At 39.4% G+C, this 13700-nt stretch overlaps 1 protein-coding gene across 5 annotated transcripts in view; it reads right to left on the minus strand.

Moving 5' to 3' along the window:
• VAMP7 (vesicle associated membrane protein 7) overlaps positions 1-13700 on the minus strand; it is an 81495-nt gene that overhangs the window by 28740 nt on the left and 39055 nt on the right. Inside the window, exon 6 of one of the 5 annotated variants that reach the window (XM_055565541.1) lies at positions 11731-12605. The exons of the other annotated variants lie outside the window; for them this stretch is intronic. Within the exon in view, the coding sequence (XP_055421516.1) occupies positions 12499-12605 (107 nt within the window). The 3' untranslated portion in view covers positions 11731-12498. Of the gene's footprint in view, positions 1-11730; positions 12606-13700 lie in introns of those variants that run through there. 5 annotated transcript variants of the gene reach the window in all.

Genomic DNA, 13700 nt, shown 5'->3' on the forward strand with positions numbered 1-13700 from the left:
AAACAGCCAGAAAGCAATGAATTAGATGCAATCAATGTCTTTTTATATCAATAATTAATGGAACTATAAATAGATTCAATTCACCAGTCAAAAGGCACAGAGTGGTTGGACAGATTAGAAAAAAAAAGGAAGATCCAACTATATACTGCCTCCAAGAGACTCATTTCAGACTGAAGTACACACAGAGACTCAAAGTGAAGGAATGGGAAAACATATTCCATGCAAGTGGAAACCAAAAGAAAGTGGGAATAACTATACTTAATATAACACAAAATAAGACTGTACAGCCTTTTCTTTCTCTAGGGTATCTTCCCAACCCAGGGATCAAACCCAGTTCTCCCACATTGCAGGCAGAGTCTTTACCAGCTGAGAAACAAGGGAAGCCTCCCAAAATGGTATCAAGAGATAAATAAGGTCATTATAAAATAATAAAGTGGTCAATTCACTACGAAGATATAACAATCATAATGATATGCTCAAACAACATCAGAGAGCCTAATTATCTTCGGCTAATATTGAAAAATCTGAAGAGAGAAACAGACAATACAATAATATTCAGTTCAGTTCAGTTGCTCAGTCGTGTCAGTCTCTTTACAACGCCATGAATCACAGCACGCCAGGCCTTCCTGTCCATCACCAACTCCCAGAGTTCACCCAAACTCATGTGCATCGAGTCAGTGATGCCATCCAGCCATCTCATCCTCTGTCATCCCCTTCTCCTCCTGCCCCAATCCCTCCCAGCATCAGTCTTTTCCAATGAGTCAACTCTTCACATAAGGTGGCCAAAGTATTGGAGTTTCAGCCTCAGCATCAGTCCTTCCTATGAACACTCAGGACTGATATCCTTTAGGATGGACTGGTTTGGTCTCCCTGCAGTCCTAGGGACTCACAAGAGTCTTCTCCAACACCACAGTTCAAAGGCAGCAATTCTTCGGCACTCAGCTTTCTTCACAGTCCAACTCTCAAATCCATACATGACCACAGGAAAAACCATAGCCTTGACTAGGCAGACCTTTGTTGCCAAAGTAATGTCTCTGCTTTTCAATATGCTATCTAGGTTGGTCATAACTTTCCTTCCAAGGAGTAAGCGCCTTTTAATTTCATGGCTGCAATCACCATCTGCAGTGATTTTGGAGACCTCCAAAAAAAGTCTGACACTGTTTCCACTGTTTCCCCATCTATTTCCCATGAAGTGATGGGACCGGATGCCATGATCTTCGTTTTCTGAATGTTTAGCTTTAAACCAACTTTTTCACTCTGCTCTTTGACTTTCATCAAGAGGCTTTTCAGTTCCTCTTCACTTTCTGCCATAAGGGTGGTGTCATCTGCATAGCTGAGGTTATTGATATTTCTCCTGGCAATCTTGATTCCAGCTTGTGCTTCCTCCAGCCCAGCATTTCTCATGATGTACTCTGCATATAAGTTAAATAAGCAGGGTGACAATATACAGCTTTGATGTACTCCTTTTCCTATTTGGAACCAGTCTGTTGTTCCTTGTCCAGTTCTAACTGTTGCTTCCTGACCTGCCTACAGATTTCTCAAGAGGCAGGTCAGGTAGTCTGGTATTCCCATCTCTTGAAGAATTTTCCACAGTTTATTCTGATCCACACAGTCAAAGGCTTTGGCATAGTCAATAAAGCAGAAATAGATGTTTTTATGGAACTCTCTTGCTTTTTCAATGATCCAGTGGATGCTGGCAGTTTGATCTCTGGTTCCTCTGCCTTTCCTAAAACCAGCTTGAACATTTGCAAGTTCACAGTTCACGTATTGCTGAAGCCTGGCTTGGAGAATTTTGAGCATTACTTTACTAGCACGTGAGATGAGTGTAACTGTGCGGTAGCTTGAGCATTCTTTGGCATTGCCTTTCTTTGGGATTGGAATGAAAACTGACCTTTTCCAGTACTGTGGCCACTGCTGAGTTTTCCACATTTGCTGGCATATTGAGTGCAGCACTTTCACAGCATCATCTTTCAGGATTTGAAACAGCTCAACTGGAACTCCATCACCTGCACTAGCTTTGTTCATAGTGATGCTTTCTAAGGCCCACTCGACTTCACATTCCAGGATGTCTGGCTCTAGGTGAGTGATCACACCATCGTGATTATCTGGGTCGTGAAGATCTTTTTTGTACAGTACTTCTGTGTATTCTTGCCATCTCTTCTTAATTTCTACTTCAATACCCCACCTTCAGCAATGAATACATCATCCAGACAGAAAATCAAAAAAGAAACACTGCATTTGAAACATACCTTATACCAAGTGAACCTAACAGATATGTAAGAAACATTCCATCCAACAGCAGCAGAATACACATTCTTCTCAAGTGCACACAGAACATTTTCCAGGATAGACTACATGATATGATACAAAACAAGTCTTAACTAATTCAAGAAGATTGAACCATACTATCTTTTCTGTCCACAATGGCACGAAACTAGAAATCAATACTAAAAGGAAAGGTAGAAAATCTTCAAATATGTGGAAGATTTTTAACACATTCCTAAACAACCAATGGGTCAAAAAATGAATCAGAATGGAAATTAAAAAAAAAAAACTTCAAACAAGTACAAATGGAAAGACAACACACTAAAACCTATGGGATGGTGCAAAAACAGTCTGAAAGGGAAATTTATAGTGATAAATGAATATATTAAGATATTAGAAAGCTTTCAAATAAGCAACTAAACTTTACAATTCAAGGAATTAGAAAAAGAACAAAGTAAGCCCAAAATTAGCATAAGAAAAGAAATAACAAAACTTATGGTGGAAATTAACTGAAATAGGGGCCAAAAAATGCAACAGAAAATACCAAGAAAACTATGAACTGGTTTTCTGAAAAGATAAACAAAATTGACAAAGCTTTGGCTAGACTAAGAGGACCCAAATAAATAAAACCAGAAATAAAAGAGAAGACATCACAACTGATAGCTCAGAAATAAAGAATCATTAGAGACTAGTATGAATAGTTATATGCCAACAAACTGGATAACCTAGAAGAAATGAATACATCTCGAGAAAAATACAGCCTACCAAGACTGAATCAGAAAGAAATAAACTATGAACATTCTAATAATGAATAAGGAGAGTGAAAGTGAAAAATCACTCAGTTATGTCCACCTCTTTGCAACCCCATGGGCTATACAGTCCATGCAATTCTCCAGGCCAGAGTACTGGAGTGGGTAGCCTTTCCCTTCTCACGGAGATCTTTCCAACCCAGGGATCGAACTCAGGTCTCCTGCATTTCAGGTAGATTCTTTACCAGCTAAGCCAAAGGGAATCCCAAGAATACTGGAGTGGGTAGCCTATCCCTTCTCCCGGGGATCTTCCAACCCAGGAATTGAACCAGGGTATCCTAAGGAGACTGAACCAATAATCAAAATCCTAGTACCAAACAGCTTCACTAGTGAATTCTACCAAATATTTAAAGAAAAATGAATGGCAATTCATCTCAAACTCTTTGAAAAAACTTAGAAGGGAACACTCACAAACTCATTTTACAAGGCCAGCACTACCCTGATATCAAAGACAGATAGGGACACTATGAGAAAAGGAAACTAAACCAATACTCTTGATGAATATAGGTACAAAAATTCTAAAAAAAAATAATACCAAATTGAATTTGACAACACATCAAAACAATCACCATAAGTAGGTGGGATTTATCCCTAGGAAGGAAGGATAGTTCAACTACACAAGTAGTTCAACAATACACAAGTCAATACATGTGATACACCATGTTAATAGAATGAAAACTATTTATGATCATCTCAAAAAATGCAAAAAATACAACTCACAAAATACAGCATAATTTCATGACAACAACTCTCAACAATTTGAATACTGAAAGAACTTACTTCAAAATAATACAGGCTATATATGTCAGACCCAGAGTTGAACATCATACTCAATGGTGAAAGATTGAAAGTGTTTCCTCTAATATCAGAAACAAGACAAGAGTGCCCACTTTCATCACTGTTATTCATAAAGTACTAGAAATCCTAGCTAGAGCAATGAGACAAGACAAAGAAATAAAAAGCATCCAAAATGAAAAGGAAGAAGTAAAATTGCCATTATTTAAGATAATATGATATTATACATCAAACATCTCAGATTCAACCAGAAAACCTGTTAAACTAATCCATGGATTCAGTCAGGTTGCAGGATGTAAAATCAATGTACAGAAACCAGTTGTTTCTACATAACAACAAAATATCAAAAAAGTAATAAAACTATCCCAATCACAATAATACAAAATAATAAAATATTTAGGAATAATTTTAACCAAGGAAGTAGGAGGCGGTCCTAAGATGGCAGAGGAACAGGACGTGGAGATCACTTTCTCCCCCACAAATTCATCGAAAGAACATTTGAACGCTGAGCAAATTCCACAAAACAACTTCTGAATGCCGGCAGAAGACATCAGGCACCCAGAAAGGCAGTCCATTGTGTTCGAAAGGAGGTAGGACAAAATATAAAAGATAAAAAGAGAGATAAAAGAGGTAGGGATGGAGATCTGTCCCAGGAAGGGAGTCTTAAAAAAGAGAAAAGTTTCCAAACACTGGGAAACACTCTCTCCGGTGGCTCTGTGGCAAGCCTTGGAATCTCAGAGGGCAAAATAACCGGGAGGAAAATAAATAAATAATTAAAACCCACAGATTACATGCCTAACAGCAACTCCCAACTGAGCAGCAGCCCAGATGCTTGCATCCTCCATTAGCAAGCAGGGCTGGACAGAGAGGCATGGGCTGCGTTGCTTAGGGAAAGGACTGGGCCTGAATGCCCTGACGGCAATCTGAGGGAACTAGCTTGAGATAGCAACCCAGACTGTGGGACAGCTATCCCACGAAAAGCCCTAACCTAAGACACTGCCGGGCCCATTCACAGAACAAAGGACTAAGCAGAGATAGCTGGCTGCGGACCAGCCCATTTCCCGCTGGAGACAGGTAGGCGAGGCCAGCCAGAGCTGGAAGGGGGCAATCGTGGCCCCAGAGAGGCATCCTATACCAAACTGCAAGCAGACTTCATTGCTAACAAGACTTCTTGGGATTCTGGACTGTCGACATCCACTGGGACAGTCGTAGCCAGAGATCAGCTTCCCAGAAGAGATACACAGCACACCTGAGAAGGTGCGGCACCCATTGTACACCCAGAAAACCTAGCGGCTGGAACGGGGGAGGCAATAAGTCACAGTCCCCACCTGGGAGCGACAGTACTCACCAAGCACCTTGTCACCTGAGCTGCTCGGACCAGGGACAGGCTCAAAACGCAGGCCAAACCAAGTCTGTGCCATTGTGGAGTACCCGAGAACCTGAACCTGAGCAGCTTAGACATCGGGAGTTCATGCAACCCAGGGCCCGCATCAGACAGTTACCAGCAGAGCAACCTAGAGCCTGAGCAGTGTAGACTGGGAAAGCACACACGCTGTGAGTGGGGGCAAACCCAGTGTGGCTGAATCACTGTGAGCACACACCACTGATATTTGTTTACAGTGTTCCTCCCTCCCCACAGCACTACTCAACAAGTGAGCCTAAAAAAAGTCACCATCACTGCCCCACCATGTGTCAGGGCAGAAATTAGACACTGAAGAGACCACCAAACAGAAGAAGCTAAAATAAACAGAGGGAAACACTTTGGAAGTGACAGGTGAAATATATTAAAACCCTGTAGTTAGAACAGACTACATAGGAAGGATCCTGTACACCTTGAGAAGTATAGCCGGAGCAAGGAACTCTCTGAAAATGAACTGACCCCACACTGTCTGCGACAGCTCTAGAGAAAGTCATAGATGTAATTTAACTATTATCATTTTTTAAATTAAAAAAAAAATTTAGGTCCCCGATTACTCCTTTAATTTTCATTTTTATAATCTACTATTACCTTGCAAAAAAAGACCCTACTTTTAAAGCAAACTTCATATATATATATTTTATGATTTCTGTGACTTTTTTCTTTTTTAATATTGTATTTTTGAGACTCTAACCTCTACTCTAGATTCCTATCTTTGCTTTTTGGTATTTGTTATCAACGTTGTACCTTTAAGAACCCAATCTTCAGTACCCATTTTTACTTGGGAGAGAGATCATTGGTCTGATTGTTCTCTCCCCCTTTGGACTCTCCTTCACCAGGTCACCTCTATCTCCCCCCTCCCCCTTTTCTTCTCTACCCAACTCGGTGAATCTCTTTGTGTGTTCTGGGCTGTGGAGAACACTTAGGGAAGGGATTACTGGCAGGATCTGTCTCTCTGCTTTTGATTCCCCCTTTTATCCTCCTAGACACCTCTGTCTCCTTCCTTCCTCTTCTCTTCTCTGTGTAACTCCGTGAACATCTCTGAGGGGTCCAGACTGTGGAGAGCAAAGGGAAGTGATTACTGGCTAGCTTGTTCTCTCCCCATTTGATTCCCCCTCTTCTCCTCCTGGTCACCTCTATCTCCCTCCTCCCTCTTCTCTTCTCCATGTAACTCTGTGTACCTCTCCGGGTGTCCCTCACTGTGGAGAAACTTTTCATCATTAACCTAGATGTTTTATCATCAGTGCTGTATAGATGGAGAAGTCTTGAAGCTACTGTAAGAATTAGACTGAAAACCAGAGGCAGGAGGCTTAAGTCCAAAACCTGAGAACACCAGACAACTCCTGAATCCAGGGAACATTAATCAATAGGAGTTCATTAATACCTCCATACCTGCACTGAAACCAAGCACCACCCAAGGGCCAACAAGTTCCAGAGCAAGACATACCATGCAAATTTGCCAGCAAAACAGGAACATAGCCCTGAGCTTCAATATATAGGCTGCCCAAAGTTTTACCAAACCCACTGACATCTCAAAAACCATTACTGGACACTTCAATGCACTCCAGAGAGAAGATATCCAGCTGCACCCATCAGAAGACTGACACAAGCTTCCCTAACAAGGAAACCTTGACAAGCCACCTGTCCAACCTCACACACAGCGAGGAACCTCCACAATAAAGAGGAACCACAAACTGCCAGAATACATAAAGGCCACCCCAAACACAGCAATATAAACAAGATGAAAAGGCAGAGAAATACTCAGCAGGTAAAGGAGCAGGATAAATGCCCACCAAACCAAACAAAAGAGGAAGAGATAGGGAATCTACCTGATAAAGAATTCAGAATAATGATATTGAAAATGATGCAAAATCTTGAAAATAAATTGGAGTTACAGATAAACAGCCTGGAGACAAGGATCGAGAAGATGCAAGAAATGTTTAACAAGGACCTAGAAGAAATAAAAAAGAGTCAATATGTAATGAATAATGCTATAAATGAGATAAAAAACACTCTGGAGGAACCAACAGTAGAATAACGGAGGCAGAAGATAGGGTAAGTGAAATAGAAGACAGAATGGTAGAAATAAATGAAACAGAGAGGAAAAAAGAATTAAAAGAAACGAGGACAACCTCAGAGACCTCTGGGACAATGTTAAAGGCCACAACATTTGAATCATAGGAGTCCCAGAAGAAGACAAAATGAAAGACCATGAGAAAATACTTGAGGAGATAACAGTTGAAAACTTTCCTAAAATGGGGAAGGAAATAATTACCCAAGTCCAAGACACCCAGAGAGTCCCAAACAGGATAAACCCAATGCGAAACACCACAAGATACATATTAATCACATTAACAAAAATCAAACACAAAGAACAAATATTAAAAGCAGCAAGGGAAAAACAACAAATAACACACAAGGGGATTCCCATAAGGATAACAGCTGATGTTTCAATAGAAACTCTTCAGGCCAAGAGGGAATGGCAGGACATACTTAAAGTGATGAAAGAGAAAAACCTACAACCCAGATTACTGTACCCAGCAAGGATCTCATTCAAATATGAAGGAGAAATCAAAAGCTTTACAGACAAGCAAAAGTTCAGAGAATTCAGCACCATCAAACCAGCTCTCCAACAAATGCTAAAGGATCTTCTCTAGACAGGAAACACAGAAAGGGTGTATAAACTCAAACCCAAAACAATAAAGTAAATGGCAACGGGATCATACTTATCAATAATTACCTTAAATGTAAATGGGTTGAATACCCCAACCAAAAGATAAAACTGGCTCAGTGGATACAAAAACAAGACCCTTATATATGTTGTCTACAAGAGACCCACCTCAAAACAAGGGACACATAACAGACTGAAAGTGAAGGGCTGGAAAAAGATATTCCATGCAAATAGAGACCAAAAGAAAACAGGAATAGCAATACTCATATCAGATAAAATAGACTTTAAAACAAAGACTGTGAAAAGAGACAAAGAAGGACACTATATAATGATCAAAAGACCAACCCAAGAAGAAGATATAATAATTATAAATATATATGCACCCAACACGGGAGCACCACAATATGTAAGACAAATGCTAACAAGTATGAAAGGGAAATAAACAATAACACAATAATAGTGGGAGACTTTAATACCCCACTCACACCTATGGATAGATCAACTAAACAGAAAATTAACAAGGAAACACAAACTTTCAATGATATAATAGACCTAATTGATATCTATAGGACATTTCACCCCAAAACAATGAACTTCACCTTTTTCTCAAGCACACATGGAACGTTCTCCAGGATAGATCACATCCTGGGCCATAAATCTAGCCTTGGTAAATTCAAAAAAATTGAAATCATTCCAAGCATCTTTTCTGACCACAATGCAGTAAGATTAGATATCAATTACAGGACAAAAATTATTAAAAATTCCAACATATGGAGGATGAACAACACACTGCTGAATAACCAACAAATTACAGAAGAAATCAAAAAAGAAATCAAAATATGTATATAAACCAATGAAAATAAAAACACAACAACCCAAAACCTATAGGACACTGTAAAAACAGTGATAAGCGGAAGGTTCAAAGCAATACAGGCTTACTACAAGAAACAAGAAAAAACTCAAATAAATAACCTAACTCTACACCAAAACAACTAGAAAAGGAAGAAATGAAGAACCCCAGGGTTAGTAGAAGGAAAGAAATCTTAAAAATTAGGGCAGAAATTAATGCAAAAGAAACAAAAGAGACCATAGCAAAAATCAACAGAGCCAAAAGCTAGTTCTTTGAGAAGATAAATAAAATAGACAAACCATTAGCCAGACTCATCAAGAAACAAAGGGAGAAGAATCAAATCAACAAAATTAGAAATGAAAATAGAGATCACAACAGACAACACAGAAATACAAAGGATCATAAGAGACTATTATCATATAGGCATATGTATATGCCCATAAAATGGACAACTTGGAAGAAATGTACAAATTCTTAGAAAAGTACAACTTTCCAAAACTGAACTAGGAAGAAACAGAAAATCTTAACAGACCCATCACAAGCATGGAAATTGAAACTGTAATCAGAAATCTTCCAACAAGCAAAAGCCCAGGACCAGACGGCTTCACAGCAGAATGTACCAAAAACCTACAAAAGAGCTAACACCTATCCTACTCAAACTCTTCCAGAAAACTGCAGAAGGTAAACTTCCAAACTCATTCTATGAGACCACCATCACCCTAATACCAAAACCTGACAGTTCGGTTCAGATCAGCCACTCAGTTATGTCCAACTCTGTGCAACCCCATGAATTGCAGCACACCAGGCCTCCCTGTCCATCACCAACTCCTGGAGTTCACCCAAACTCTTGTCCATGGAGTCGGTGATGCATCCAGCCATCTCATCCTCTGTTGTTCTCTTGTCGTCCTGAACCCAATCCCTCCCAGCATCAGAGTCTTTTCCAATGAGTCAACTCTTCACATGAAGTGGCCAAAGTACTGGAGTTTCAGCTTTAGCATCAGTCCTTCCAAAGAACACCCAGGACTGATCTCCTTTAGGATGGACTGGTTGGATCTCCTTGCAGTCCAAGGGACTCTCAAGAATCTTCTCCAACACCACAGTTCAAAAGCATCAATTCTTCAGTGCTCAGCTTTCTTCACAGTCCAACTCTCACATCCACACATGACCACAGGAAAAACCATAGCCTTGACTAGATGGACCTTTGTTGGCAAAGTAATGCCTCTGCTTTTTAATATGCTATCTAGGTTGGTCATAACTTTCCTTCCAAGGAGTAAGCGTCTTTTAATTTCATGGCTGCAATCACCATCTGCAGTGATTGTGGAGCCCCCCAAAATAAAGTCTGACACTGTTTCCAGTGTTTCCCCATCTATTTCCCATGAAGAGATGGGACCGGATGCCATGATCTTCGTTTTCTGAATGTTGAGCTTTAAGCCAACTTTTTCACTCTCTACTTTCACTTTCATCAAGAGGCTTTTTAGGTCCTCTTCACTTTCTGCCATAAGGGTGGTGTCATCTGCATATCTGAGGTTATCGTCAATAATACCGTATTATATACTTCAAAATCACTAAGGCTATGCTTTATATAACTCCATTTATATGAAATGTCAAGAACAGGCAAATACATGTACACAGAAAGGAGATTATTTGCTGCTTAGGTCTGGAGGTTGAAGAGAAAAGAGGAGTGTCTGTAAATGGGCACAGGATTTCTTTTGGGGATAATGAAAATGTTCTAAAATTGATCGTGATGATTGTCACACAACTCTGTGGATATAGTAAAAACAGTTGGATTGTATAGTTTAAAAGGATGAATTGTATGGTACATGAATTGCATTTCAATAAAGCTGCTAAAAAATCAAAGGGAGAAGATTAGATATGTTTTTCCTACATTTTAAATTTGTTATTTTTATAATTCTAAAAATAAGTCATTTAAGAGGAGTTGATTAAAAAGGTTCATTTTCTGGGAACATTACGCATCTGCAATAAATAATATTTCAGCAGTTGACTGCTTCCACTTTCAAGCAAAATAAATATATTTGGTGACCAAAAAGAGAGAAAAATATTAGTAGTTTTCACTAGGTTCTCTAGTCTGCATCTAGACATACAATCAAAATTAATATTAATGAAAGAAAATCCCTTCAAATAACCAAGAGACATACATATTAAGAAATGTAAAAATGTTTCTGCCTTTTGATTATTAATCTCATTTCTGGGAATTAATCTCAACAAAACAAGAAAAATAAGCATGATGCTCAGTTGTTAAGTTGTGTCAGACTCTTTGCAACCTCATGGACTGTAGGCCACCAGGCTCCTCTGTCTATGGGATCTGCCAGGCAAGAATACTGAAGTGGGTTCCCATTCCTCCTCCAGGGAATCTTCCCAACGCAGGGATTGAATCCCTGTCTCCTGAACCTACTGCATTTACAGGCAGATTCTTTACCCCTGTTCCACCTAAGAAGCCCAGGAAAAAATAATAGGCATAAAAATATTTATAACAGTACTTACTATAACAGAAACTTCTAAATCAGTGCTACATAAGAGTGTCTGCTACTGCTCAACTAAGTCTCCAAACACACTGTTCAGTCAAATTGATTTCATAGCAAGATGTTCTCAATGAAGGAAGCACACCATTGACTTATATTCTGGAGCAAGCTCCTTAAATTCTGAGTAATACTGCTCTAAATAACCAAAGTGTTCAACAGAAGGACATAATTGGCAAACTGTGATATAACTCAAAGAAATACTGTACAAACATAAAACAGACTAACAACTAATAATAATTCAGCTCTTACTATGTGTCAAGCACTGTACAAAGTGTTTTATATATATATTACCGTTTTTAGCCTGGTAAACTTAGGTTTTATTATCTCCTTTTCTTTTGCAGATAAAGGTCCGAGAGGTTAGAGGGTTGATGAAGGCCTACCAGAAGGTAGGAAGTGAAATAAGGATTCAAACTCAGGCATATATGACTCCAAATCTCGATTACTATATTACACTGCCTCCATAAAACTGAATATAAAATATGACTTTCAACTATGTAAACATATGAATAAAAATTTAAAGTAAAGTAAATGGAAATAAACTTTAGGATGGTGAGACAGTAAATTTTTTAAAACATCTTTTCATTACTTTTAAGTATTCTAATAGTAAGTGTAAAAGTAAATTCAAAATTATAAGTGGACATTTATAAAATGACATCGAAGGTAAACATTTTATAAAGCATTTATATACCAATTTTTGTTCAATTTTATAAAAGAATTTATCGTATGTAAGACATTCCTCTTACAAGATATATTTAAGAGTGGTTCTATAACTTGAGTATGCATTAGAATCCTTTGGAGGGCTTGTGAAAACACGGATTTCCCACTCTAAGAGTTTCTGATTCAGTTGGCTTGGGGTGGGGCCTGAAAATTTGCATTTCTAACAGGTTCCCAGAGGATGGGATTAATTTCTGGGTTGTCTTTGGCCAGTCATTCTGACTCAGAGTCCTTCCCAGTAGTGCATACATTGCTCAGCCAAGATGGATGCCAGCGAGAAGGATTCTAGGAGGTGGTTGCACACATGCTGTCACCTTTCCCAAACTCTTCCAACTGGTGGTGGTTTATTAGTTCCGTGTTCCTTACCAGGACCTCCTGTTGTAAAACAACTCATGCAAACAGTTACTATGGTGCCTGGCCAGGGTGGGCAGTTTCAGTCAATGTGTTTCCCCTAACAGAAAGGAAGTGGGAATATGGTGGCCAGTTGTAGAGTCCAGCCACGAAGAGCAGAGGGAGAGAGACGAGATGACACTGGAGGCAGAGCCTGAAACAAAAAAAATCCAAGGAAGAGCCTGAAGCTTTGGGAGCCATTTTATCTCACTGTTTGCCTCAGTTCATTTAAAAATTTTATTTTAGAGAGGCAATTTTAGGGAGACTCCTAATAATCTTGGGAAGCCCCAAAATACCAAATGAAATAAGCATTCCACTCAGGTCTGGAAATTTTTGAGCTATTGTAATTAAATCTGGCTTTATGGAAATTAAGTTTGAGAATTTCAAAAGTTCCCCATTGGCCATTGGTATTCTAAATTGCCTTTGGGCAAGTCAGTCCATTTAGTTAGAAGACACATGAGCAAGGACCATTGTTTTTAAACATAAAATCAGCTGGAACCCTGTTGGGGGGAGCACCCTCAAAATATTTAGATAACTGGGATCTCAATTATTAGAGGTTTTTCCCTAGAATTTGAAAAATGATTTTAAACAGCTCAAACATTTTACTATTCAAACAGCTCAATTCAAACTGCTTGCAAGTTAATTACAATCAATTCTAAGGAAACAGCTTGGTCCTGGGGAAGTCAGGTGAAATGCTTCTTAAAGCCAGTTTCCAGCTGAAAAACCTCGTACATGAAGCCAACAAAGGTCCGTCTAGTCAAAACTATGGTTTTTCCAGTAGTCATGTATGGATGTGAGAGTTGGACCATAAAGAAGGTAGAGCACTGAAGAATTGATGTTTTTGAAGTGTGGTGTTGGAGAAGACTCTTGAGAGTCCCTTGGACTGCAAGGAGATCCAACCAGTCCATCCTAAAGGAAATCAGTCCTGAATATTCAGTGGAAGGACTGATGCTGAAGCTGAAACTCCAATACTTTGGCCACCTGATGCAAAGAACTGAATCAATGGAAAAGACCCTGATGCTGGGAAAGATTGAAGGAGTGAGGAGAAGGGGATGACAGAGGATAAGGTGGTTGGATGGCATCACCGACTCGATGGACATGAGTTTGAGTAAGCTCCGGGAGTTGGGGACGGACAGGGAAGCCTGGCGTGCTGCGGTCCGTGGGGTCACAAAGATTCAGACATGACTGAGCTACTGAACTGAACTGAACCCAGAGGATGCTGATGCTGCTAGCCCAAGAACTACAATGT

This window comes from Bubalus kerabau, chromosome X (assembly GCF_029407905.1).
Source record: "Bubalus kerabau isolate K-KA32 ecotype Philippines breed swamp buffalo chromosome X, PCC_UOA_SB_1v2, whole genome shotgun sequence".
Taxonomy (NCBI): domain Eukaryota; kingdom Metazoa; phylum Chordata; class Mammalia; order Artiodactyla; family Bovidae; genus Bubalus; species Bubalus kerabau.